The sequence below is a fragment of the Hypanus sabinus genome, chromosome 2 (assembly GCF_030144855.1).
Source record: "Hypanus sabinus isolate sHypSab1 chromosome 2, sHypSab1.hap1, whole genome shotgun sequence".
Classification (NCBI taxonomy): Eukaryota; Metazoa; Chordata; class Chondrichthyes; order Myliobatiformes; family Dasyatidae; genus Hypanus; species Hypanus sabinus.
In genome coordinates, this window is record NC_082707.1 from 124,625,118 (window position 1) to 124,649,158 (window position 24,041).

Consider the following 24,041-nt stretch of genomic DNA (forward strand, 5'->3'; position numbering starts at 1 on the left):
AAGTAAACTGTACCTCAACCCATTTGATCTTCAGCACCTTTCAAAATGCATGCACGACCCAGCCGTTCTAAGAAATCCAGCTTATGGATCAGGCTGATACTGGTGAGACAGAGTGTCAGAATTAGAGGCCACGCTGTCCATTGGATGACACGTTGAATGCAGGTGGATGCAGATATCCCAGGGCACTCTTCGAGGAAGCATAGCGGGGATCACACAATGTCTAGTGCATTGCTGTTTGTGGGAACTTACTGTGCAGGGATTGGTTGCCCTTTAAACATTACACTGTGACTATGCTTCAGTGGTTGTAAATACCTCAGGGCATCTTGCAATTATAAAAGTGCGATGGAATGCAAGATCTTTCATCATTCATGATGCTGAAACACAAAAGGTACAGGAGGGATGTCTGGTAAATGGAGGCAATCAAGCTGACTTCATAAGAATGGAGATCACACTATAGATCAGAATAAGAAATAGTAGTGGTCCATCTGCTCTTTGGATCTATTTCACCATTTAGCAAGGTCACAGCACATCCTTTCCCTCATGTGCTACTCCTGAACACCTCACCCCAAAAGAATGGCCAATGAGTTGCTCTTGGAGGTTGAAGGCCAGCTAGTTGGCTGAAGAACTGAACAATGGCTGCTGATTCGACTTGGGACGGTGGTTGAACTGGTACGTTGCCTATACCATTGCTTAGGCAGGGTAGGTACCTCAGTGCCACCTTTGGCTTTTGATGGATGGTTTCAGAGTTCACCAGTCAGGATTCACTTGGCTTTAGCAGTTGTTCCTTACACAGGCGGCCAAATTCTCATATTCCAATCAAGATTCATACACATTCTCACCCATGCTCACACAGTAATTACAAATTGCCACACACAGTTGGCAAGGTAGCACAGCTGTACGGCCAGTGATGTCATCTCAGGTGTGGTTCTTCTGTAGGATAGCTCTCAAGCTATTTCCAGGCCTGGTTGTGTTCAACAGTTCAGCTGCATAGCTAATGTTTGACTTTTAAACAGTTTTTTATGTCTCCAAAATGTGTATAAAACGCATGACGACATGCAGACTGGGGTTGAAATTGGATTAGCTGTTCAGGGTAGAATAGTAAGCAGCCCCTAGTCCTGGGGGAGGGGGGAATCAGGAGTTAGTGTCCCTTCCAATTATTATCCGGTGATTGCTACACCACTGTGGCCGGATGTCATCAAGTTAGCCACATGAACTCTCTCTTGGAGGCTCACACCTAAGAGGACCAGAGTGATGTCCCCAAATATCATCTGGCTTCGCAATTCCAGAATGTCCAAAAAAACCCCACTTTTAATAATGAACATCAATGACTTGCCTGCATCCACAGAATGGAATTAGATATGATGTACAGTTTCACAAACATTGAGAAATAACAAGACAGGGTTGTGGAACAGAGTGCCAGCGTTAATTTCTAGAGATTCAGAAATGAAAAGCGAGGACTTTCTGTTTATGTGGAATCTCACTTACACAGTTTTGTTTTCCATATTGTGAGAATAACAAAGATTTAGGAAAAGTGGCAATGAAGGCAAACAAGGATGGTATTCAGAAAGGACTGTAGTGGGAGGGTGCTGAAGTGGAGTACACACACAGGTATGGAATAGTTGGACCCAGCACCCTTATTGTTGACAAATGGCAGAATCTGAGATGATGGGACTGTGTGGAGACCATAGGACATAGGCGCAATATTAGGCCATTCAGCCCACCAAATATGCTCTGCTATCCCATCAGGGTTGATTTATTATCCCTCTCAACCCCATTCTCCTGCCCTCTCCCTGTAACCTATAACACCTTTAAGAACCAATCAACCTCTGCTTAAAATATATCTATTGACTTGGCCTCCACAGCCACATGTGGCAGAAATGAATTCAACAGAATCACCACCCTCTGGCAAGTGAAATTTGTCCTTATTGCTGTTCTCTATTTTGAGCCTGTGTCCTCTGGTCTTAGACTCACCCACTATAGGAGACATAATTTTACATCTACTCTATCTTGGCCTTTCAATAATCGATAGATTTCAATGAGATCTCCCCTCCCTTTTCTAAACTCCAGTAAGTTCCAGGCCCTGAGCAATCAAATGCTTCTCATGCATTAACCATTTCATGCTTGGAATAATTTTTGTGAACCTGCTATAGATCCTTTACAATGCTAGCACATCTTCTCTTAGAAAAGGGGCTCAAAACTACTCAGAATATTTCAAGTCACAACAAGAGAAAATCCGCAGATACTGGAAATCTGAGTAACACACAAAATGCTGGAAGAACTCGGAATGCTAGGGAGCATCTATGGAAAAGAGTACAGTCAACATTTTGGCCTAAATTGTCATCTGTACTTTTTTCCATAGATGCTGCCTAGTCTGCTCATTTTGTGTGTGTTACTCAGAATACTCCAAATGTGGTCTCACCAATACTTTATAAAGCCTCAGTATTACAGTTCTGCTTTTATATTCCAGTACTCTCCAAATTAATGCTACTATCGCATTTGCCTTCCTTACCACCTAATTATTTCCTTACCAAATTAACCTTTAGGGCTCAAGTCCCTTTGCACCTGATTTCTGAATTTTCTCCCCATTGAGAAAAGTCTACACCTTTATGCCCTGTGCATGGTCATACACATCCCAACATTCCATCTGCCACTTCTTTGCCCATTCTCCTAAACTGTCTAAGCCCTTTTGCAATCTCCCTGCATCATCACTACCTGCCCCTCCATCTAACTTTGAATCATTTGTAAACTTGGCCACAAAGCCTTCAATCCCATCATCCAAACCATTGATATATAACGTAAAGTGATCCCAACACAGCCACCACTGGAACACCACTAGTCACCGGCAGCTTACATGAAAAGGCTCCCTTTATTCCCTTTCTTTGCCTTCTACCAGTTAGCCAATCCTCTACCCATGCTTGTATCATTCCTGTAATACCATAGGCTCTTATCTTGTCAAGCAGTTTCATACGTGACATCTTGTCAAAGGTCTTCTGAAAATTCAAGTAAACATCTACAAGGAAATCTGCAGATGCTGGAAATTCAAGCAACACCCACAAAATGCTGGTGGAACACAGCAGGCCAGGCAGCATCTATAGGGAGAAACGCTGTCGACATTTTGGGCTGAGACCCTTCATCAGGACTCCACTGACCGTCCTTTGTCTATCCTGCCTGTTATTTCTTCAAAGAATTCCAACAGATTTGCCAGGCAAGATTTCCCCTAAGGAAACTATGCTGACTTTGGCCTATTTTATCATGTGTCTTCAAGTACCCCAAAACCTTATCCTTAATAATGGATTCCCAACATCTTCCCAATCAATAAAGTCAGGATAACTGGTCTACAATTTCCTTTCTTTTGCCCCCCTCTTTTCTAAAGAATGGAGTGATGTTTACAATTTCCCAGTCCTCCAGAACTATTCCAGAATGTAGGGATTCTTAAAGGATCATTTCTAATGCCTCCACAATCTCTTCAGCTACCTCTTTCAGAACCCTGGGGTGTGATCCCTCTGGTCCAGGTGACATATCCACATTTAGATCTTTCAGCTTCCCAAGCAGCTTCTCCTTAGCAATAGCAACTACACTCACTTCTGTCCCAACACTCAAATTTGTAGCATTCTTCTTGTGTCTTCCAAAGTGAAGAGTGATGTTAAATACTTACAATTTGTCTGCCATTTCTTTGTTCCTCTTTACTAACTCTCCCATTCATTTTCCACTGGTCCTCTATCCACTCTCACCATTTAAGCTTTTTATATATTTCTTAACAAATATTTTGTACCCTCTTTTATATTATTGGCTAGCTTACCGTCATATTTCATCTTTTCACTCCTTATCGCTTTTTCGTTGTGTTTTGTTGGTTTTTAAAAGCTTCCCAATCTACTAACTTCACACTAATTTTTGCTGTATTATATGCCCTCTCTTTTGCTTTCATGCTGTCTTTGACTTCCCTTGTCAGCCACAGTTGCATCATCCTCCCTTTAGAATACTTCATCTTTGGGATGTATCTGTCCACCACCTTCTGAATTTCCCGGAGAAGCACCAACTATTGCTGTTCTACCATCTATCTAATCAACTTTGGCCAGCTCCTCTCTCATGCCTCTGTAATTCTTTTTACTCCAATGTAATACTGATGAATCAGATTCTAGCTTCTCCCTCTCAAACTGCAGTGTGAATTCTATCATATTATGATCACTGTCTCCTATAGGTCTACCTTAAGGTCCCTATCAAATCTCGTTCATTACACAACACCCAATCCAGAAATCCCTAGTGGATTCAATCACAAGCTGCTCTAAAAAAACATTCCCAAGGCATTCTACAAATTCCCCCTCTAGGGATCCAACAGCAACCTGATTATCCCAATCTATCTGCATATTGAAATCCCCATAACCATCATAACATTGCCCTTTTTACATCTTTGCTGTCTTCCATTGTAATTTGTACCCCATATCCTGGTTACCATTTGGAGGCCTGTGTATAATTATCAGGGTCTTTTTTACTTTTGCAGTTTCTTAACTCTACCCACAAGGATTCGACATCTTCCGATCTTATACCTCTTTCTAAGCATTTGATTTCTTCTTTTAAGCCACAGTGCCACCCTGCCTACCTGAATATCCTTTCAATACAATGTCTATCCTTTGATATTGAGCTCCCAACTATGACCTTCTTTTAGCCATGGCTCAGTGACGTTCAAATCACACTTGCCAGTCTCTACTGTGCTACAAGATCATTTACCTCATTCCATATACTGCATACATTCAAACATAACACCCTCAGTCCTGCAATCATCACCATTTTATAGACTATAGAGCAAATTAGTGTGGGAATAGATAGGATTGATGTGTGAACAGGCATAGACTTGATGCCCCCTCCTATGTTGTAATGTCATCTTTCTATGTAGTTCTGTTCTCTCCACCAGTCTGTTGCCAGGGAGTGACGAAGGCTGATTCATTTCAAAATAAAATTGCAATGAAGCAGTTCTAACAAACTGGATAGCAATCTGTCCCATTTTACTATATGTGAGCAGAAAATGTCTGGTTATAACCCATGATAAAGCCAAGCATGGTAGCCCTGCAGAACAGACTTCATTCCATTTTGACAACAGACACCAATGTAGACCAGCAAACCCAGAGATGGCATGGGGAGCATGTGTACTTTCAGAATTGGACGTGTGGTTGTCAGGGAGGAGGAAAACTTCCTGCTTCAGAATATGGATGACCCACTCAGTTGAACAGAAAACTGGCAGGAGGAATTTAAAGTATGACCTATGCTTGTAGAGATTTAACATGTGTTACGAACCCCCGTAACTGGGTCACTTACCAGCAAAGATAGAGAGGTCCATTGAAGTCTGATGGTACTATTTTTAAAAGTATTTATTGATAAAGGGGCACAAAAATAAGATTAATGCAAACATACAGATAATATACGTGGTCAATACTAAATCTAAACGTGCGGGTTTAATAATAACCAATAAGAAATAATTCTATCGTTGTCTAGGGGATAATGTATTGTCCGATGGAAGTATAAAAGTCACTGTTAGTTCGTTCAAGCTGCAGCGTTTTGGGTTTAAGAGAGAGACGGTATAACTTGCCCAGGTCTTTTATGATGCCAATCCTTTGAGTCAGAGGAGTTGGTTTCCCCGTTGTCAGCTAAAAGCCGTTTTACGTGGTACCAGCCACCAGTCCCAGGCGACGGAACTGAACGCACGTGGCCTCCTTCAAATGGCTTCCTGCTATTACGGGAGCGATAGGGTTTCTTCTGGTGCATCTGAGGGGCTGTTCCCACAGACCCTCTTTTATCCTGACTCGCAGGGTCGCAGGTGTCAATCAGGTTGGGGGTGATGCAATCCCTCCCTCAACCAGCCCACTTTGCCTGAAGGCGTTCATGTAGCATAGTATCTCAATCCACAAATTCGTCTTCAAGAGACAATGGCCGTGTCCTGTAGCTTTATATTGCCGGGGGAACGAGACATTCTGCACGTCTCTTGCTCATTTCCTGGGTCTCCTGACTCAACCTGACTCATCTTGCGATTCTCACAAAGGAGAGGGCTGCAGGCATAACACATACTAGTCAAATGTTTAATAAGTTATTGTGTGGCTTAGGGAATACATGGACCTTGCAGAATCAAAGTTCAAAGTAAATTTATTATCAAAGTACATAAATTTCACCATATAAATTCCTGAGATTCCTTTTCTTGCAGGCAAGCACAGTAAATACAAGCAACACAATAGAATTAATGTGCCCTTAGGTTTTTTTAAAAAGCAGAACAGGTCACCAAAGTGGTTAAGAAGGCATATGGAAAACCTTCCTTTATTAGGTAAAATACAGAATTTAAGAACAGCTGGATATTCTAGATTAAGATACTATTTAAGTACCTTATGCAGTTCTGGTCACATTACATGGTTCGATGACGACACCACAGAGGGTGGAGAGAAGATTCATGAAGATATTTCCAGGACATGGACATTTTAGCAATAAGGAAAGACTAGACGGGCCAGGGACATAAACAGAATAAACTTGAAGGAATTGTTTCCTTGATCTGAGGCATCAAAAATTTAAAGCGATTTAAGGGAAAGATGAGAAAATGTGTTTTCACTTAATGGCCAATGAAGGACTGGAATTCAGTGCCTCAAGGTGAGAAACCCTAACCACATTTAAACAACACAAAGACCTGTCAGGCTACGGATCAAACACACTGGAAGATGGGATTAGGTTGGGTAGCCAGTATACCAGAATGGACACAATGGGCTACAGGCCTTGTTCAGTGTCTCCTGCACTCCATAACTCTATCAGAGAACAAGATGTGTTCAGATGCCGTGTACCAACTCTAGGCCACTGACCAGATGAGTTTGAGAGTCAATTAGGTGGAGTCCTGGACATAGACATGATTTGGGGATGTGGTGAAAAGGCAAGGGATATCCAGTCAAATGGATCCTGGCGAGTTCCTTCTGCTCCTTGACATGTCACTCACTGTCAGTTCGGTTTTCAGTAAAGATGGAAATGGCTGCAATGTGGTGAATTTCTGCACAATACCATTTTCAATATCAATTTTATAAGATTTTAACATCTTCTGACCATTAAAGAGGCCTGCTATAAATACAACATAGTGCACGACATTCAGTTCATTAGTTTATTGAATAGTGGTTTGGTACAGTCTTCTCGGTGTGCGTAAGCCTGCCCTTTCAATGTATCGCAGATGACAATGCAGCTGCAGCTGGAAGGGGCAAGGATCATGCTTCCACACCAGCAGATCCCACAGTGCAGCTATGTATACTCACCACCCAGACACATCTCTCTCCAAAAATGCTGACTGACCAGTGAGCATTTCCAGCACTTACTTTTATTTCAGATTGCCAGCATCTGCAATTTTTGTTTAGATTTTAATGCACCCAGAGAAGGAGTGGGGGGGGGGGGGAGGAGGGAGGAAGATGAAACACATCTTTTAAGGTGAATCTTTACCTCACCCGCCACCCTCCCATCCTCCCGACCCAAACTCCAGAATTTTGAACTCGGGAGCATCTCGGTCTCAGCAAAATAAGAAAGCAAAAGGGGCTCCCACCACCATGCAAGCAATGGCAGACCAGTGAAAGACAACCCATCTACTCACACGGCAGATTCCACTCCTGTTCTCCCTGTGGCAAGGGTCTGGGCAACCGGGCATGACCAAAACCAGGAGGTGTCCTTGTGCAAGCGTCAGGCACTGACCTCCACCCCAGTATTCATCAGCAAGATAGTCCTGAGAACTGGCACTCTAATGAATATTGGCTTTAACAATGCTCTACCTAGGAGATCACTAAACTGCAGTAACCCTGCTTCCTATATCAGAACAACACCAGGACCTCTTACATAATACTCCTTTCCTTTGGAACAAGTCCCCTTGTACATTAATAACAGGGTTTACAATCCAAAGTACAGTACCTGCCCAATTTCAAGAGGACTGGAACAGTAATTAGCCACAAAATAAACCTGACTTTCAACACAATTGCAAACCTACGATCCCAGTCACTAAACTACTGTAGTGGTTAGTGGAGCTCAGGAACAAAGTGAAGGGTGGCCTCTTTACTCCCTCGTGGAAACACATCTGACTCGATCCTTCATTCCCACAGCGCGACATGCTCTTCTCCTGGAAACATAAAGTATATACTGGTTTATGTTACATGTACATTGCTTTATGTTTGTTGCCGCTGTTGCAAAAAGCTGATTATTTTCTGGTGCTTATAGCCTGGGTATACACAAAAAACACTGCGGATGCTGTGGTCAAATCAACACATACAAACAAGCTGGATGAACTCAGCAGGTCGGGCAGCATCCATTGAAACGAGCAGTCAATGTTTTGGGCCGAGACCCTTCGTCTCAGGCCGAAACGCTGACTGCTCGTTTCAACAGATGCTGCCCAACCTGCTGAGTTCATCCAGCTTGTTTATACCCTGGGTATGTATGCCGATGACAATAATTTCAAACTTGATCACTGTCACTGGCTGCAGAGGTCACTCACCTGCGCTGGTCAGTCACGCGTGAAGGAGTAAGCGCAACGCAGACAGCAACCCTCCTGTCCCCAGAACAGAGACAGCACGAGGTTACCAGATGCTGCGAGGTATGTCACTCTCAGCCGCCTAGTCCAGGGCAGCATAGTGGTGAGCGTGACGCCATTTCAGCTCGGAGTGCGGAGTTCAATCCCAGCATCCTCTGTAAGGATCTTCCCCATGGAAGGTGTGTGTTTCCCTCAGGTTTCCTCCCACAGTCCAAAGATGTACTCAAAGAGAGAGTGGGGGGGGGGGGGATGAAGGAAGGACATTGTTAATTGTTTGTTGTAAATTGTCTCGTGGTTAGGTTAGGGTTTAATCGAGGGTTGCAGCACGACTCGAAGGGCTGGAGAGCCTATTCTGGTCTGTATTTCTAAATAAATAAAAATAATCTGAGAGAAAGCTGATGTCCTGATTCTGCTCTGGAGCATCTGCTTGTTTCCTGTATTTGGCACATTAGGTAGACATATCAACTCACATGCTGGGGACTCGCTCATAAGCAAGAGTGTTACTGAAACAGCCAAGATTGGCATTGAGCTGAACTGCCAGATGATCTTAATGGATTAAAGCCTGTAACACCTTTACAATGCTAACACAATTAGGAACATGTTTACTGATTAGACACGATGTGGGGAAAGACACTGGTTTATAGTCAACAGCTGCCTAGAATTGGAAGGGTAGATTCCCTTTAAAAAGGAGGATTTAGACTTCTCATAATGCCACTCATTCTCCATCTTTAAAACCCCCTTGAAATGCTTTAGGATGAGTTAGTGACAGCATTTTAATGGCAAAGAAAAGTAATTATGAAGGAGTAAAATCGTGGCCACCCAGAAACTTGGGTTAACTGAATCACTGACGTGGACCTTGGAAACTAGAAGGCCAATCACGTCAGGCTCTAATCTCATTGAAAAGACCTCATGTCGAGCTACATATTGATTGGGCCCACGTGAACTATCAACACCTAATGACACAGAGAGCTCCCCTGGGATTAAAGGCACTTGGCATTTGGAAGTGGCTTGTTGCCAAATTCCATTCCCTCATACCAAACCTCTACCTACACACCTCACCTCACCACTGCGTGAGTGTGCCCAACGCCAATACTCACGAAATTGGCAGATGTATCGGTTACGAGTCTTACAGCGCTGGTCATTCCAATTAAATGCACTGGAGATTTGCAGCTCGACGCAGTTTCCAAACCTGCTCAAACAAAACAGGGTTTTGATAATGAACTGAAGGAATACATAAGATACCCTCCCCGGTTCTTCACTGTTTAAGGGGACTGTTCCACTTTTGTAGGTACCGTGTTGGGTAAATTGTCCTATTACACACTGTAATCACTGAATTGAGGACAATGATATTATCAGTAATTCTGTTCCGAGCAGCATCAATCACTGAAGATACTGTTCAAAGTCATTGCTGCAAAGACTTTATCTACAAAAGCTAAAATTTAAAAAAAAGGCCTGGGACCTTATGGTGAGTACTGTGCAAGGAAGCACAGCTGCTAAGATTGTAGAGAGTCATTACAGCAATTACAATGTGGGAATATTTTGTAAATACTCTGCCTAGTAACATTACTGACCCATTAAAGAACATTTGCGGTCACATAATGCTCAGATGTTCTACTGTAAACAATGTAGACAAGGACAATACTGCCAGCAAGTTATATGCAGGTCCATCACAATAAATAATGAGCACCAGACACTGTTCCATTATGCATCAAGATAGTTACATTACTATAAGTTCTTGGCACTCCTCCACTGTTGTACAAACTCTACGTCAAGACAGGGTTGCATTGTGGTAAGTATTGTGCATGGGCACTGTTTCAATATTGCACATACTGTCTACACAGGGACCTGGTTCCTGTACGGTAGTACTGTAAATGCTGCAACTTAGTACTGAAAATATAGCATAGAGTAAGAAGCTCCATTACTGCAGATATTGTGCAGAGGTCCAGTTCTCCAGGACAGTAAGCGCCATGCACGGAGGTAGCTCCATTGCTGTGAAAAGACACTTTGTCCTTCACAGTAATTATTATGCACACAGACACTACAGGTGGCCCCCGTTTTTCGAACGTTCGCTTTTCAACAGTTCGCTGTTATGAAAGACCTACATTAGTACCTGTTTTCGCTAACCAAAGAGGATTTTCACTCTTACAAAAAAAGACGCTCACTTTATACGTGTGTTTACCCCGAGAAAGACTACAATGACCGTGAAGCCTTGTGTGCACATGCGTGTACATGTGTATCCATGTACTGCATAGGCATGTACGTGCACATGCGTGTACGTGCGTAGGCGTGTATGTGCCGATTTTTTCTCCACATCGATTTTGGCCTGCTGTCTTCCCGATTTTGATAAGTGAAACTACACTGTACATACAATATTTCTATTTCATACAGGCTGTATATTTATCATATAATTTCTGCTTTTATTATGTTCGTGTTATTTGGTTTGATTTGGTAGGATATTTTTTGGGTCTGGGAGCACCTTCAGATAGCGGGGGAGACCTGTATTCCATTCCTGCATGAGCGTATTATTGGTTTTGTTCTACTAATGTGAATGCATTGCACAGCGATTCTACTCAATTAAGACCAGGTGCATCTAAGTGCATTGTATTAATATGTAAATGGCAGCATATCCCATCACTGTAAAAGTGATGTAACCGTGACAACAGTGGCTGTGCAGTGTATTGTACTGCTTCTGCAAGTATTGTCTTAAATCTCAATAGGATTTCTGGTAGCATGGCGGCACATTCAGTCACAGCAAGATACTGCTATACATTAACGACTTAAAACAGTGCAGGTCTACCCCATCAGCTCGCTGGCCGAGAAAACGAAGGAGCTGAGCATCATGCTGCAGTCTGAGTCAAAGGAGGCTTACAGTCTAATAGCGGGTAACCGCCTTGGTTGCTTTTCCTGTGATTGCGAAGCTTGTTTGGACATTGTTAATGTGGTATACCACAAGTTCGATTCACTGATTTTCTGGCAGTGAGCAGGGGCGGCTAGCAGGGGAGCTGCATGGCCTCGGTCTAGGACCAAAGCCACTGTATAGCCTATTTCCAGCCACCAGGAGAGAGGCGTTGGAGCCAGTGAGCTGCAGCATCCAGGCTGGAGGCTGTGCTGCCCCCTACCCCCGCCTGTGTTCGCTCGGCAGAAGACAAGCTCTATTGTGGTCGACTGCAGTTTTCTGCGGCATTCAATGGAACTCAGGGCCTGCAGCCTCAGTGTCGCCTGTTCACAGCGGCCAGGAGGGAGTTGTCAGAGCCGGTGTGTTCCACCGCGGCTGCTGTGCCGTGGCGTCCAAGCCAGAGTCGGTACCGCTCCCCCCCCCCCCCCAGTGTTCGTTTGGCAGAAGACAAGCTCTATTGTGGTCATCTGCATATTTCTGTGGTGTTGGATGGCTCAAGTTTGAAATCTTATATTGCATGGCTGTATCTTTCTATTTTACACGTGCCTTGCGTGCTTTGTGCTGGGTGTGACTGTTGGTAATGTGTTTTGTTTGCACCTTGGCCCTGGAGTAACCCTGTCTGGTTTGGCTGTAGTCATGAATATTCATATATGGCTGAATGACAATTAAACAGGAATTGAACTGAATTTCATTGAATGTTCCTTTTCTGTTAAAACTAGGATTAATCCTGGCCCAAACGCTGCAAAGTGCTGTCAGTCTCACAATTCTGGAAGGTCCATGCCCAGTCTAGACACTGGGATTCCATTTTCCCCAGAACAACAGCAAAGCCCGCACTGGGTAATATTACTACAGCAGAATGATTCACAAAGCTGTGAGCTGCCGCCGGCTCACTCAAGGCAGTGAAGAGTTATTAAAAGAGGCACTGGTTGCTGAACTCACCCTTGATTATCCGGCTGCCCAAACGCAAAGCTGTAAAAGGAGGGAATCTCCCCGGTGTCCCAACGATACGAGTCCTTCGACGTTTTATATGTTAAGCCTACAAGTAGCAAATGATCAAATTATTTCAGTGATTCAATCACCACCTTTATCCAGCTCCCTGTTAGTAATCATTCTCCTCCAGCATCATGCAGTATTGACAAAACCTCCACCGGTGTTAATCTAGCTCCCTCCTTCAATCAGTAACCCCTCTCCCTCTGACGCTGACCATATTTCCATGGTGTTAATTTCTCTCTCTCACCCTGTCACTCAGTATCTTCTCTCCTTGCCAAACTGTGCCACTGACTGTATCTCCCTTCTATTAATCCAACTACCCCCCCCCCCATCACTCAGTAACCTTTATCCCCCAGTGCTCCTGCCATTCACTATCGCTGAAGCTGTGGACAGTGACAGCAATGGAATGGAAGTATGCGGATAGCGTCCGGCAGATAACCTGAGCCCGGCAGCTCACCAATCCAGAAGTTGCGTGTTTCAAAGTCAGGGTTGGTAACCTCATTGGCGTTCTCCAGCTGCCCCAGGTAGAAGGCCAGGATATCCTGTACTTTCTGGTTTTTGACTTGTGCTAAAATCCCGCCACGCTCCTAGACAGAAACACAAGAACAATAATGAATCAGGAAAGGTTGGCAAACATGCATCGCCACAGGTCAATCTAGGCATGCCATATGCTGGATACAAACTTAGCTGATCACTTAAAATTTCTCATGGAGCGCACTTGAATTTTAATCAGTGTGGGCTCAGAACATAGGGGGGGGGGGGTTTCTTCTCTTCATATATAACCTGTTCGGAACATCAGATTATTTCATTATGGAAACAGCAAATGTCAGAAACACTAAAATGTCAATTACAAATGAGGCTCCAGCCTACAGAGTGTTTCTGAAGCTCTTGGTCAGGTCCAGGCTAGATATAATGCCATATCTACAGTGTTCCATCAAACCTAGCATTAGTTACATATGAAGTAGTGCTGGTGTCCAATCAGATAGGGGTTAGATACAGGGTAAACGACCCACTTTACTTTCCCATTCAATGCTCTCAGGTCAGATAAATGACCTGAGCTGAGTGCAGTTCTGCACCCTACACTGGTATGGAATAAAGTATATGGCATACTTCATCAAATACTGCCAGAGCAGGATTGCATAAATTAGGGGACAGGTTAAAAAAGAGAAGTGGCTAAAAACCAAGTACAGTTCCCTCTGCACGGCCCGGGCCCTAACAAACCCGCCTGGGCATAGACAGCACGGATTTGAAACAAAGCGATGCTCTCTCTACACTGTCCCATCAATCACTCCTGGCTGTCAGGTGGGATCACCAGCTGTGGGGGTAATTCCATCCTGCTCCGCTGGGATTTCTCATTGGGTCCAGGCCCCGGAATCTCCATCGGGAGCTGGCTCCACACAACAGGAACTGTTTTTCAGAAATACTCTGTTCTATTTCATGGGGGTGGGGTGGAATTCCTATATGGACTGACCTGGACTATTCTGCAGTCTGATTCATTGTGCCAACTGGCAGCGGTGGGTGGTGGGGGGGGGGGGGATGGGGTGCAGGTACATAACCATCACATTCCCCCCCCCCCCCCACTTTACATCAGGAATCAGGGACCTGGGGTGGTAAGTGTAGCACAGAGCCGTTGGTGTGACAGCTTTCTAGGTTTGGTGACAGATTCCCAGGCCACCTACTATTTCTGTTGCCTGGGGGTGTCAGCGTTCCATTCATATGTAGAATGCAAGAGGTTGCAGCCCCTTTTAAGAGTATCTGTAAACGCTGCTCCACAAGTTCTGGTTTCATTTCAGACACACCTTCCCTACCCTTGGACACTCAGTGTGGGATTGGGGATGGCCACGAGTCCCTCGACAGCTGCTGCCTGATCTCCTCACCCGTCAACTGCTGGGTCTGGCTGAGGTGGCCATTTGAATGCGCAGGAACTTACACTGCAGAGAGTCCAGACTGCCCAATATATCACAGGCACATCCCTCCCCACATTCAGCAGTATCTGCACGAGACAATGTCCATCATCAAAGATCCCATCATCCAGCCCATGCCATCTTCTTGCAGTTACCATCAGGCAGGAGGTACAGAAGCTCGAAGTCCCACAAGGCACCAGGTTCAAAAACAGCTACTTCCCTCAACCATTTTGCCATTGAACCAATTTGCATAAATTTAATCACCTCATTAGCAAAGTAAAACTTTGACCACTTTACACTAATATGGATTGGTATAATTGTTAACTTTCTTGTAAGGAATTACATTACTTGTTTTTCTCATCAAAGTTCAAAGTAAATTTGTTATCAAAGTGCATATAGGTCGCCATATACTACCTTGAGATTCACTGTCTTGCAGATATACTCAATAAAAAACCATAACAGAATCAATGAAAGACTGCACCAACAGGGCAGACAGCTAGTGTGCAAAAGACAACCAATTGTGCAATTACAAAAAGAAAGAAGAAATAATAAATAAATAAACAATAAATATCGAGAAAGTGAGTCTATAGGTTGTGGGAACAATTCATTGATGTTTCCATACCAGGCTATGATGCAGCCAGTCAATATACTCTCCACCACACATCTTTAGAATTTTGTCAAAGTTTTAGATATCATGCCGAATCTTCGCAAACTTCTAAGGCAGTTAAGGCACTGCCATGTTTTCTTCATAATTGAACTTCCGTGCTGGGCCCAGGGCAGGTCCTCCGAAATAACACTGAGGAATTTAAAGTTGCTGACCCTCTCCAATTCTGATCCTCCAATGAGGTCCGGCTCAAGGACCTCCAGTTTCCTCATCCTGAAGTCAATAATCACTTCCTTGGTCTTGATGACACTGAGTGAGAGGTTGTTGCTGTGGCACCACTCAGCCAGAATTTTTAATCTCACTCCTATATGTCGAATTGTCCCCACCTTTGATTCTGCCCACGACAGTGGTGTCATCAGCTAACTTGAATATGGCATTGGAGCTGTGCTCAGCCACAGTAGAGCAGGACGTTGTATATCTGATTCTAGGTGCCAGTGACTAAGCTGTAGGAATGTTTTTCACTGCATCTGTAAAAGCATGTTCTTGTACAATAAACTCGACTTTCACTTCATAGGTCAGGAGCAGCAGCTGCTAATTAATACCTGAGCCAACTGCCTGTCCTCCTTCAGAGGACACGTGGATGCCCAGCTCTCCCTGGAAAGGCAGTGTGTTACGTTCCACTGGGTAGCAATGAGGAGAGGGCATGTCCTGGGTGATGGGGTCCTTCTTGAGGCACCATCTTCTGCAGATGTTCTAGTGTCCATGATGGAGCTGGCTCAGTTTGCAACCTCCTGCAGCCTGTGCAGTGGCTCCTCCACACCCAACGCTGATGCAGTGAGTTTGAATGCTCCCCACAGCATAGTACAGGCCCTTCGGCCCACCATGTTGCAGCTTGAGCGGCCTGTGGAAAGCAGCCAGTGAGTCAGTGGGCCAGTGAAGGAGTGGAGATTTGAGGCTTTGACGAGAAGAGGCGGAGGACGAGTTTGTTCCCTATTAGTCTTTACAATGCATCCTGAGATGGTGATGTGCCTCTCCTGTGAGATGTGGCAGTCTTGGGGGAACTCCCCTCTCCCGCAGAATCACATCTGCCAGAAGTGCATGCGGCTGGGTGATATGGAAGACTGTGTGAGGAATCTGGAGCAGCAGCTGGATGACCTTCGACTCATAAGGGAGAATGAGCCAGTCATAGATGAGAGCTACAGGGAGGTAGTCACACCTAAGCTGCCGGAAAATGGTCTTTGGGTGACAGTCAGAGGGGGGAAAGCGAAGGTGAGTGGGCAGGTAGCGTAGAGCACCCCTGTAGCCATTCCCCTGAATAATAAGTTTACCGTCCTGGATACCATTGGTGAGGACGACCGACCAGGTGTGAGCCACGGTGGCAGGGCCTCTGGCACTGAGTCTGACCCTGTGGTGCATAAGGATGGGACGGAGAAGAGGAGAGCTGTCGTCATTGGAGACTCTATAGTCAGGGGAGCAGACAGGAGATTTTGTGGATCTGAGAAGGACACCCGCATGGTTTGTTGCCTCTGGGGTGCCAGGGTCTGGGATGTCTCTGACCGGGTGCATGACATCCTGGTACAAGAGGGAAAGCAGCCAGAAGTCATGATACATGTTGGTACCAATGACACAGGCAGGAAGAGGGATGAGGTCCTGAAGTGTGACTTTTGGGAACTAGGCAGAAGGCTGAAGAACAGGACCTCAAGGGTGGCGTTCTCAGGATTGCTGAGAGTGCTATGTGATAGTGATGGTAAGAACTGGAGGAGATGGCAGTTGAATGTGTGGCTGAGGAGTTGGTGCAGGGGGCAGGGTTTTAGATTTTTAGACCATTGGGATCTCTTCTGGGGAAGGTGGGACCTGTACAGATTGGATGGGTTGCACCTGAACTCGAGGGGGAGCAATATCCTTGCTGGTAGGTTTGCCAGCATGATTCGGGAGGGTTTAAACTAATTTGCAAGGGGGATGGGACCCGGAGCGATAGAGCAGTGAAAGAAGTGCATGGAGTAAAGCCAGATCTAACAAATAGAGAGGCTTTGAGGAAAGAGCAGCAGAATAAAGGGTATAAAGGTAGTAAGGTAGAAGGGCTAAAGTGTGTGTACTTCAATGCAAGAAGCATCAGGAATAAAGGTGTTGAACTGAGAGCTTGGATACTTACATGGAATTATGATGTAGTGGCCATTACAGAGACTTGGCTGGCACCAGGACAGGAATGGATTCTCAATATTCCTGGATTTCAGAGCTTTAAAAGAGATAGAGAGGGGGGAAAAAGGGGAGAAGGGGAAGCATTACTGGTCAGGGATACTATTACAGCTACAGAAAGGGTGGGTAATGTAGCAGGATCCTCTTTTGAGTCAGTATGGGTGGAAGTCAGGAACAGGAAGGGAGCTGTGACTCTACTAGGGGTATTCTATAGGCCCCCTGGTAGCAGCAGAGATACCGAGGAGCAGATTGGGAGGCAGATTTTGGAAAGGTGCAAAAATAACAGGGTTGTTATCATGGGGGACTTTAACAGCACATCTGTAGAAATCTATTAGAGTCTTCGTGACATACCATGTCGCCTCAAACTCCCAATGAAATATAGGTACTGTTGTACCTTCTTTGTAATTTTATCAATATGCTGGGCCCAGGTTAGATCTACAGAGATGTTGCCACCCAGGAACTTGAAACTGCTCACCCTTTCCACTGCTGATCCCTCGATGAGGACTGGTAGGAGTTCCCATGACCTTCCCTTAATGAAGTTCTCAGTTAATTCCTTGGTCTCACTAATGTTGAGTGCAACCGTGTTCTGACACCACTCAACTACCTGATCTATCTCACTCCCGTACATCTCCTCGCCACCATCTGAAATTCTGCCAACAACAGCTGGGTCATCAGCACATTTATAGATGGTGTTTGAGATGTGCCTAGCCACACAGTTATGGGTGTAGAGAGAATAGAGTGGTGGGCTGAGCACGTGTCCTTGACTGTCAGTGAGGAGGAGATGTTATTTCTCTTTCACACTGACTGTAGTCTCCCGGTGAGGAAGTCAAGGATCTGGTTGCAGAGGGAGGTACAGAGGCCCAGGTTTCAGTGCTTTTTGATTGGAATCGAGGGTATGATTATGTTGAACACTTCGTTGTAATCAACCACTATTGTCCAGATGATTCAAGGCCAAGTGGAGAGCTGGTGAGACTGCATCTGCCGTAGACCAATTGTGGCAATAAACAAACTGCAGCAGGTCCAGTTTCTTGCTTAGACAGGAGTTGATTCTAGCCACGACCAACCTCTCAACTCACTTCTTCACAGTGGACGTGCATGTAATTGGGCAAACGTCATTGACAACGCTGGTACGATTCTCGCCCTTTTGAAGGACGTGGGAACCTCCTACTACAGCAGTGAGAGACTGAAATGTCCAGTGGTTGGCACAGGTTTTCAGCGCCTTACCAGGTACACCATCAGGATCTGATGCCTTGAGAGAGATCACCCTCTTGAAAGATGTTCTGACGTCATCCACCGAGACAGAGATCAGGGTCACCAGATGTAGTTTTATTCTCCCCTTCAAAGCGAGCATAAAAGGCATTGAGCTCATCTGGGAGTGAAACATCACAGCCATTCACGATGTTAAGTTTCACCTTGCAGGAAATAATGGCCTGCACACCCCACCAGAGTAATGTGCATCCGACTCCATCTCCAACTTCAATAGGAATTGTGGTTTTACTACTAAAATAGCCTTCTATAGGTTGTACCTGGACCTCTTGTATAGTTTTAGATCACTGGTCTTAAATGCCACAGAACTATCCCTCAGCAGATTACTGATTCATCTACAGCTTTTGGTTTGTGTATGTCCTCTATGTTCTCAAAGGTACACACTCACCCACACAGGTCTTGATGAAGTCAGTGTCAACTGTGCTATATCCATTCAGATTCAAAGTTGAATCCCTGAATATTGCCCAGTCCACTGACTCAATGAAGTCCTGTAGGCACTCCTCTGCCTCCCCTGACCACACCTTCCTGTCCTCACAGCTGGTGTTGCAGCATACAGTCTCTGCCTGTATGCTGGGAGTAGAGACACGGCCAGGTAATTGGACTTTCCACAGTGTGGGCATGGGATGGCTCAGCAAGCATTCTTGATGGTGGTGTAACAGTGTTGGTACCTCTGGTTCCAGTTCTTCAAGCTGGCCTCGTTGAAATCTCCCAAGATGATAGGGAAGACATGAAGGTGTCTTCCTGGCTCTTTGTGGGTGCTGATCAAGGTGCTCAGCTCCACCAGTGTCTGCCTGAGGCTAGCAGGGGGTGGAATATACCCTGCTACCAGGATGATGGTGGAGACCTCCCTCAGCAGATAAAATGGACAACACTTGACCACTTCCAGGTCAGATGAGCAGAATTGAGACAGAACCATTTTTTTTAGAGGCTAGCTACCAAATAAATCTCCTTTTCCACTGTCCCATCAGAAGTCCTGGAGCACTGGTTGGGTACCATGTAAAGCTCCCTCTACACTGTCCCATCAAACACTTCTAGTTACCTTACCCTGGTCAGATACAGAGTAAAGCTCCCTCTAAGCTGCCCCATCAGTTCTTCAGCACCATCTCATCAAATACTCCTGTTAGACAACTTCCCTCCGCACAGTTGCATCAATCTCTCCTTGAGAGAGATGAGGAGGCTAAATACAAAATTTTCCTGAGGTAATGTTGTATTTGATTTATTCAGGTCTGTTACCTGACATTTATTCTTGGCTCCATAGTAAGTATCTGCTTCTGGAGATACCATGAAGCAGTCCCCATCGATCCGCATATCACAAGTATGGAATGGAAACTCCATTTTTTCTGGGAAAGGAAAGCCAGGCACAAATTAATACTGAGGTCCTTGAATTTAACTTCCCCTTAGCCTAGGTGCAGTTAATCTTTCAAATACATTTAGCCAATAAGGTAATCCGCTATTCCCTCAAAGAGAGGACACTACGGAAAGAACAGCCTCTCTTGCTGCTGAATCTGCTGTAAAGTCACTAATGAATGCCCCATTACTCCATCAGTGATCCCTGTACCTTCAGTCCTCTGGATTTTAAAATAAAACTTTTCACTCCGCCCTTTACACCCGAGGTCTTTGGCTTTGCTTTTTGTCCACTGTCTTGACCTCTCTCCACATGGCTCAATCAAACATCGACTGATGTTTAGCATCTGAGGAGGACCTGAGGACGCAAGTCATTGCTGGACGACGCGATGTTAGCCTTATTGCAATGCATTCATTCAATTACTTACTGATCTGTTAACCCACCCGACACACTCTGCACCAGGTGTGTCTAGCCAATGTGGCAGAGTACAGATGGCAAACAGAAAGCTGTTTAATGTTTGACTGTCCTCCTGCTAAATATTGACAGCAGGAGCTGTCACACAGGCTGTCTTCAGCCAGAGCCAGTGCTCTCTGAGAGCCCTCTGGTGGCAGCAGACAGATACTGCAACAAACCAGCAAGGTTGGACAGTCAACACACAAAACAATCCAGGAAGTTCAAAATTCAAAGTAAATTTGTTATCAAAGCACATATATGTCACCAAATACAACCTTGAGATTTGTTTTCTTGTGGGCATACTCAGTAAGTATAATAACCATAATAGAATCAAAGACCACACCCACCAGGATGGACAAACAACCAATGTGCGAAAGACAACAAATAAATACAAATTAATAATAATACGAAATGAATATCGAGAATGAGATGAAGAGTCCTTGAAAGTGAGTGCATAGGTCATGGGAATAGTTCAGTGACGGAGTGAGTGAAGTCAATGGGTCAGGAAGAAACCGTGGAGGGAAATGGAGAGTTGACATTATGAGTTGAGACCCTTCGTTTCGAGAGGAATGTTCTCCCATCTGAGAAAATACTGCCTAACTATGTCTGTATTTAGCCTAATAGCTTTCTAGCTAGAGTTAGTCAAAGAGTTACAAAGCATGAAAACAGGCCCTTTAATCAAACTCATCAATGGCAAGCACGATGTCTTCTCCATTTGTCTAGTAGCCTGCATATTCCTCTAAAATGGAGTCCCAACCTGGGGTCCATGGACCCCTTGCTTAATGGTATTTGTCCATGGCATAAAAAAAGGCTAGGAACCTTGATTTAAAACTTAAGTTCTGATAAAGCGTCACGGCCCGAAACATGGTATGTTTATTCCTCTCCATAGATGCTCTCTGACCTACTGAGTTCCTCCTGCACTTCATGTTTGTCCAGTCTACTAGACTTCTATCTATCCATGTACCTATCCAAATGTATTTCAGATGCTGCAGTTGTATGTTCCTCCACCACTTTTTTTTGGAGTGAGATGCTCCTCATTTTCATAATTTTCCAGTCTCCAAACAGAATTCTTAATATTTTATTTTAGTACAGCTTAGTTACTGACCTTCCATAAAGAAATGACTGAATATCCACGGTCCTCTTTACCTTGGGCTCAGAGCTGTTGCATTCTGAATACAATAATCAGTGAACAGCTCTGTGGGAACCAACCATTCCACTGCAGGATGCCAAGCACTTCTAATTCAGTGAGCACATTTACGGTCGACAGTGAAGAGGCCCGCTGACTACTAGTTCAAATGGAGTGAAAGGAATTATGGACAGGAGTCTTACACAGTCTACAAACAGTGTTTTTCTGCCGTGCTCTTATCTTGGTCTATTCAGGATGTCAAACTACCCCATATGCAGGAAATCACAAATAAAGCTGAAGGAATGAGAAGCTCGGGCATCAATGGAGGGAAACAGACAGACGATATTTTGGGTCAAGATCTTAATCAGGACTGGCAAATAGAGGACTCCACGAATATTAACTGGAGTAGCTGTTTATTTGGGACAATTCCTAAAGAACAAAAACCAATCAAGAAAATAGCTGGGATCCCCTTTGTTTATTTTGGACACAATACCGCTTAATTGGGACAGAAGACAGTTGCACTACACCATACTTAGACACTACACCATACTTAGAGCAAACAGTTTTTAAATAGAATCAGTTGTGTGTGCTTGTGTTATGTTATTCATTTCGGCTGGCAGACGCCAATTTAAAAAGCAGCGATATTTGATAGTTTTATTTTTTATTTTGACTTAAAAAGATTTCAGACCCTTGCCAAGATGGTGCAAAAAGATTTGACACTAGCCAAAAAAATTACCCTACAAGGCAGCGTACACTGGACAAATTCCTTCATCGATAACTGTTAGGAACTAGTACACAATTTTATATTACTGTAGTGGTATTGCTAGTGTTCTAATTTGTTCTGTATTTCATATAAATACATTTTTTGTTACTCCAACTCCAAATAAATACATTATTCGTTACAAACAGTAGTTTGCCTTTTTTTATACCTATTTCCATGAAACTTCAGCTAAATGGGCCAAAATGCACTAATCCCAATGCGTCCCAATTAACCAGAATCTACTGTATATGAAGGGATAGGTGTCAGCCGATGCTTATTTTAAATCACTGACATAGAGAAAGCCTTTTGAGAGTTAGCCCTAACCCCTAAAGCTAACAATAGTTCTAAAACTAAGACCCTAATCCAAAACCTTTAAAACACATCACTCCAAATCTGAAGCCCTTCTCTTAAAATCCTTCAAACATAAGACAGACAGACATACTTTATAGGGAAATTGGGTACCTGACTTTCTAACTCTAATCATAAAACCCAAGATCAATCTTAATTATTAATTGTAACATCTAATACCACCCTGATGCCTTAAGCATAACCTCCACTTTCCACCTCAAACCATTCTATTGGCGTTTGTAACACTTCAGTGTAATTCTAATTTAGACGCCGATCTGAACACTGGGCCTAGCAGTTGAGTTGCATCCAAGCAGATGCCATCCACGGACAATTGTTGACTGACAGGTGCCTGTCACCGCAATTCACTCAGTGAGTTTTGTTCTCTCTTCAGTCTGTAGATTGCTGTGAAAGTCAGGACTCACCCCCACACAGTGCACCGCCATATCCCACGTCACAAATGCAGGAGCACTCCTCTTCTCTGTACTTGCCGTGAATACACTGCAGGCTGCACCTGACTGGGAGAAAGAACAGGCACCAGAGTAATGGGAGACATGCAATAGTTCAATTTATTCCCACTCACTTAGGAGCAGATCCCTGAACATTGGCCAAACTCCAGTAAAACAATGGCTGTTCCCATCAAAAATAAGTATATCGTTTTGGATACTGTTGGTGGGGATGACCAGGAACAAGCTGCAGTGGTCCTGTCTCTGGCACTGAGGTTGGACCCTCGACTAGGAAGGGAAGGAGGGAAGAGAAGAGAGCAGTAGTGATAGGGGATTCTTCAGTCAGGGGGGCGGATAGGAGATTTTGTGGGGAAGATCTGGAGTCTCGGATGTATGTTGCTTCCCTGGTGCCGGGGTCTGAGACATCTCAGGTCAGGTGCAGGTTATTCTCGAGAGGGAGGGCAATAATCCAGATGTTGTGGTCCATGTAGGGACCAACAATGTGGGGAGGTTGAGTGAGGGGGGTCCTGTGTAGGGAGTTCAGGGAGTTAGGTGTGAAGCTCAAGAGCAGGACCTCCAGGGTAACAATCTCAGGATTGCTACTATGTCACGTGCGAGTGAGGCAAGGAACAGAAAGATTATAAAGATTAATATGTGGCTGAGAGGATGGTGCAGGAGGGAGGACTTCAGCATTGTAGATAATTGGGCTTTGTTCCAGGGAAGGTGGGATCTGTTCCGAAGGGATGGTTTACACCTGAACTGGAGCGGTACTAACATTCTTGCAGGGAAGTTTGCTAGTGCTTCTTGGGGGGGGGGGGGGGTTTAAACTAAATTTGCAGAGGGTGGGGATCCAGAATGTGAGAGAGGATAGCGAGAGGAAGAATAAAGGACAGGTGGTGACTACACGGTTCCGGAATATTAACTGTGTAGTAGAGAAAGGTGAGGTGGAACAAGTGATAAGGAGGACACATGTACAGAGGGATGGTCTGACGGAACATGGAGTTAAATGTGTTGAAAGAATAAGTAAATTTAGGAAGGACAACAAAATTCTCGGGGCGTATAGCCAGATGGGAATTCGGGGAGCTGGGTTAAGCACAATAGGCAGCGATTCAAACAGAGAGAGGAGAAATGGGCTAAAAATTCTATATCTGAATGCACGAAGTGTCAGAAATAAGGCGGATGAGCTTGA

At 44.5% G+C, this 24,041-nt stretch overlaps 1 protein-coding gene across 2 annotated transcripts in view; it reads right to left on the reverse strand.

Annotated features, from left to right (window-relative positions):
- Positions 1 to 5,350: 5,350 nt before the first annotated feature.
- Positions 5,351 to 24,041, reverse strand: part of LOC132383353 (C-type lectin domain family 18 member A-like) — a 71,391-nt gene continuing 52,700 nt past the window's right edge. For both annotated transcript variants that reach the window (XM_059954249.1, XM_059954254.1), the window contains 6 exons: positions 22,832 to 22,924; positions 19,611 to 19,717; positions 12,865 to 12,994; positions 12,357 to 12,453; positions 9,619 to 9,710; positions 5,351 to 8,113 (listed from right to left, as the gene is read on the reverse strand). In XM_059954249.1, coding sequence (XP_059810232.1) covers positions 8,085 to 8,113; positions 9,619 to 9,710; positions 12,357 to 12,453; positions 12,865 to 12,994; positions 19,611 to 19,717; positions 22,832 to 22,924 — 548 coding nt within the window. In that variant the 3' untranslated portion in view covers positions 5,351 to 8,084. The remainder of the gene's footprint in view (positions 8,114 to 9,618; positions 9,711 to 12,356; positions 12,454 to 12,864; positions 12,995 to 19,610; positions 19,718 to 22,831; positions 22,925 to 24,041) is intronic.